The sequence below is a fragment of the Hordeum vulgare genome, chromosome 5H (genome assembly GCF_904849725.1).
Source record: "Hordeum vulgare subsp. vulgare chromosome 5H, MorexV3_pseudomolecules_assembly, whole genome shotgun sequence".
Taxonomy (NCBI): domain Eukaryota; kingdom Viridiplantae; phylum Streptophyta; class Magnoliopsida; order Poales; family Poaceae; genus Hordeum; species Hordeum vulgare.
In genome coordinates, this window is record NC_058522.1 from 184,040,888 (window position 1) to 184,045,884 (window position 4,997).

Below are 4,997 nucleotides of genomic sequence, written 5' to 3' on the forward strand. Positions count from 1 at the left end.
CTAGTGTGATCATTAGCATGAATCCTGATGGAGGAATGATGACACCATAGTGTTTGCACGGGGATCATGATGCATGAATTGAACGGAGATAAGATGGGGTGTCACTACCACCCAAAGGGGTGACATAGTCACCGGGTGTTAAAAAATCTATAAAACTTTAGCAAGTGCAATATCGATTCATATGATCATGTAGAATCCTTTCAGGATTTTTCGAAAATTTAAATGTGGTTTTTAAACTATTTAAAATAAAGTCCTCCAATGTAACCACGTTCCAAAAATACACTCTCGCTAGCCATGCTCAGTCTTCATTATACAGCTTCTAAGGCCCAAACAGTTGCGCCCCTTGATACGAGTGCATCATGAAACAGTTGTGTACTAACAATGTTCAGAAAGAGTACATGATGCTCTGCGAAATATTTGCAGAGTACTGCAATCCACACCAGAGAAATAGACAACACAATAAACAAGAGCGAGAACACCAGGCAGTTCGATCACATGGATCTTTATTAAGTCCAGCAACCACAACTATTGCGAAGCTAGGCTACCAATGACTGACTGAGATGACGAGGTGGAAGACCCACCGCGCTTACTATGACATAACCTTTTGAAGCATCGCCTCACGGAAGTACGAGACAGCCCTCCGCAACAGCTGAAGGGCTAACCGGCACAGGTGCATAAATGATGCCATTGGTTTCCTCCACCTGTAACTGAACCAAACCAGTAGCATCAAAGATGTAGGCCTTCACTTCCTCAAAGCGTGCCTCCGACAGGGAGACCTCGGCAAGGAGTCTCCATGCCGAAGCTTCTGATGCCTCCTCGTAATCATCCCTCCGTTTCAGTACAATGTGGCCACTGATCTCCCAAACAGCAGGGTTCACTTGCGTGTCCAGCAGTTCCTGACTCACTTCGCCCAGAGCCTGCTTCTCAGCATAGCACTGCATTTTGGAAATGGATTATATTATTGGGCTAAATTACTACTAGTAAATTACATCAACTTATAGTTCAGTCAGTACTGAAGAAATAGGCAATCATGTAATGATGATTTTACCTGGGGAAAAAGGAAGATCTTCCTGCCAGAGTCAGAAATGAGCACATTGTAAGGCACATTGTTGTCCTGAAGCCAAATGCAAGCACTCGAAACTACATTCGCCAGATCATTCAGGGTGTTGCCTTCCTCAAAAACCAGTCCTCTCACGGGGTAGTTCATTAGCTTTGACACCTTCACCCCACTCTTCATCCCGCCCTCTGGAAGGGAAATCCTCTGGGTAGCTGCCTTCTCGACAGGAAAAGGCACTGTCAAGTAGTATGCCTGTGGAGGAAAATAGTTGACATGAACGTTATTACACAAAGGTAGTCAGGTAGACATGCTATGAACATGCTGATTTCTCGGCTAAATTGTTCACGCCAAATGCACATATGGTGACGCTAATTTCTATTGTCAAGAAACTACTACTCCAACTTTGTCGCCTTTCTGAACCAAGGAACCCACAATTTCAATGGAACTGACGAAGTCATGCATAGCGCTGAAAAGTTGCAAGTGGTAGCTCGTTTTGCTTCCGAAATCCACGACTATGATAACTACAAAATCCAGACCGAGAAACAGAGATCCTCAACTGTGCAGGATGAGTGATAATTTGTTACATATCTAGAGAATACTAGCGAATACACTCCACAAATACTGTTGTCCACACAATAATGGATACTGCTATGCAACTAGGAAGTTCTGTGAAAAGTAAACTAAAGTGCAATCAGAAGTACAATACCTGAAAGTGGAGGTGGTTGATAGTTGCGAAGGCCCCCAAACTATTGTAACCAAGCCTAAAGTATGGGCTAGCTGCCTCAGCCGCCATGTGCAGTGCTAGCAAGAAGCTCTCCTGGTCAATCATCTGAGACAAATGGTCCAGGACACGGGGAATAAGAAGAACATGGCCATATTCAATTGGGCTCACCTTCAAAATTTCAGAAACAGGTATCAGCAATTCAGCATTAAGAGTACACAAGTTGGAAATTAAATAGATTCGCACAGCGCCAGGATTTACATTGATTGCCACAACATTAGGAGCACGATCAACAACAGTGATTGCGGCACTCCTCAAGAAGTAGCTGTCATCGGTACCACTGTTCTCAAATTTGAAGAGCACCTCCTCCTGGCCAACTTTGGTGAAATTGAACTTGGAAGAGTCAAATGGTTGAAGCACATTATCCACACGGAACTCTGTAGGACGTTTCTTGAGGTGGCGCCCTTCATTTAGTTGAGCAACAAAACCAAGGTTGCCAGGGATCACCTTGGTCTCACATGCAGTGACATCATATCGAAATAAGCCTTGGGTCATCCTGTCCTCCCACTGGAACGTGCAAAGGAAGATATTAATTTTATAAAAGATTTGGTACAGTCAAATTTAGTACTGCAGTGAGCTGGGAAAACTCTAACTGACATACTATTTATGAATTTTTAATTATGGTCATACAGATTTCTGCCCCCCCCCCCCCCCACCAACCCACACAGAGCGATGCTATTTGGCAGGTATCTGTGGTCTGTCAGTTACCTTCAAGTAGAGTAATAACAACTTCACTGATATAGGCCCTGTTTGGAACCATTCAGATTATATAATCCAGTTTTTATAATCTATTCTGTCTTCAAACAGAACAGATTATGGTATAGATTATAGTATGACAAAATGAAATACGGCTAGAGCATGCAAACAAACCAAAGAAGTGAATATACGGTAACACATGCATGTCACTGTGTCCGCAATTAAAGAATATTACTCGTAAGTGTGTAAACAGATTCCCCCTACCTTACTATGCGTGGCAAATATCTACAAAAATTACCTCTGTACCTCTCCTAGAAGCTAGTGCAATTTACGAATGTCATGCATAGCAAATTCTACACTGTTCAGACTTCTCCTGTTCAAAATGACTAGTGGTGAACTTCTGCTTACCTGACCAAGGAGGAGATTGATGAAGAAATCAGTAGGAACAGCATCCTTCTGTAAAGGCAGCTTTGTTGAATTTGCCTTGAAAGCATAGACAGGAAGCTCGGAAACTGCTCGGAAAATGCAACCAGATGTTAGTTTAACAGACCCGAAAACCTTGATTCTGCTGATAACAAACTTTTAAGGTTCAATATATTTTTTTCTCCTCCAGATCCCTCAAATCCTCGAACATGATAACAAACTTTTAGAAGTTCAATATAATTTTTTCTCCTCCAGATCCCTAAAATCCTTAAACATGCAAGTAAAACCGGTGGCTCTTTATTTTAGCCTTACCCACAGTTGGAAAAAGAAATTCCTTCTGTTCAAGCGGAAAAAAAAACAGCCACGGTGACAGTTCTATAACAAGAGTTAAAATAGTAAATTTCTTCAGTAAAGAACATCATTTCTAAAAGTGGTAAACGCAATTGTTCATTTGTAAAGATCCCAGCTTTCTGCGGACACCAAGGTATTTTGTTTATATACAGAAACATCATAAAAAAGTTGCATTGCATGTTCCATAAGCATCTAATAGACCCGAAACTAAACAATCATTACATTACAGAAACAGGATTCTGATCTGAATCGGGAAGAAAACGACACAAGATTCACCCAGGGACAAGAAGGCTCACCAGGCAAGCAGCAATGTCCGAGGCAGTTCCTCCCACACCCTCCGCGTGGCTGCTCTCCAGCGTCTTCCTGGTAGTTGGATACGACCGTGGGTACCCTCTTAATCGTCAGCTTCATGTCCAACATCTTACAAAGAAAAGTATCCCGCTCCGTTGGTTGTACTCCTCTGTTTCTCCCTCGGGGAGTGAGTCAGTAAGTCAGTCAGTCAGCGGATGATGGTTAGGGTGGGATTTGGTTAGTGGGTGGGCGAGAGGCTCAGAGGCGACCGCCGCCCGCGAGGAAGAGGAGGTCAGATGGGCTGCCGCCGGCGGACGGGAGGGCCCCGCGGCCGCCGTGCGGTGCAGGGCTGGAGGAAGCGATGGTGGCCGTTGGCTCCACCTGCGCAGCAGCGTGGCCGCGCCGGAGGGCTGCAACGCTAGCCGTGATGACTTTCAACGGCCCAAAAGGGGCGAGGGTGAAGCTCCTGTTGGGACTGCCGCGAGGGGAGGCAGAGGGCGTGGCGATGGCTGTGTGTGGGTTCGATTCGGCGTTGGGAGGCCGGAGGCGAGCGAAGCGGAGGAGGGTGGGGTGGGGTTAAATACGACGGTGGTGGGGGAGGCGGATCCGTTTGTGTTATGGGTTTTTCGCTTCCTCCCCGTGTTCGGATTGTGGCTACTAGAAAAGGGCCCGTGTGTTTCAACACGAGAAAAAAAATAGCACACGTTTTTTATTTTTTTATAATCATTTTGATTTATTAAAATGATAAGCTAACTAACTAATGTAGTCAGTCATATCCTATTTTATTGAGAAATCAACCCGTCCATTGTTAATTCCACCATGATGAGAAATTGAGCGGGATGAGCAAAACAAAACAAAGAGGCTACGTGAATTAATCAATGGACTGTTATCTTATTTCACTCATGGGGTAGAGAATGTGGGATCAGATGACAAACTGAAGGTGGTGTTCCATTCTCTCTCTCTACAACAATGCAATCTTACATTCAATACATTCATTCATCAGCAAACAAATTCCCACAAAATAAAATTTATTACCGGTGCTTGGCACACGGTTGGAGGCATGGGGAGGGGATCTCACCAGATGATGAGTTCCTGTCGGAGGAGGGGATACGATGAGGGGAGCACGGGTTAGGCGCCTCTATCTGGCCATAAGGAGTCGTCGTTGCCGCGCCATAACCTCGGAGTTCCCCGTGTGAGCCATGGAGGCCCGCCTCCACCTGCAAGTACTTCTCTCCGCCGCGCCTTATCCGCGCGCCGCCGCCGTTCTGCATCGAGAAGACGCATCATCCCAAGTCGTTGTAGCTGTCGCGTTGATTTGATCCAGAAGCTGTGCTCGAGCGCCGAAACAGGGGCAGCAAGCGGGCAGAGGTACGACTGCAGAGGCGGGTGGGTTGAGAT

At 45.4% G+C, this 4,997-nt stretch overlaps 1 protein-coding gene across 1 annotated transcript; it reads right to left on the bottom strand.

Annotated features, from left to right (window-relative positions):
* Positions 1 to 357: 357 nt before the first annotated feature.
* On the bottom strand, positions 358 to 4,223 carry LOC123453136 (GDP-L-galactose phosphorylase 2-like). The gene is made up of 6 exons (XM_045129902.1): positions 3,605 to 4,223; positions 2,943 to 3,046; positions 2,040 to 2,345; positions 1,764 to 1,949; positions 1,049 to 1,309; positions 358 to 935 (listed from the first exon to the last, which is right to left on the bottom strand). The coding sequence occupies exons 1-6, from the start codon at positions 3,726 to 3,728 to the stop codon at positions 618 to 620; spliced, it is 1,299 nt and encodes a 432-aa protein (XP_044985837.1). The 5' UTR covers positions 3,729 to 4,223; the 3' UTR covers positions 358 to 617.
* Between the last annotated feature and the right edge of the window lie 774 nt (positions 4,224 to 4,997).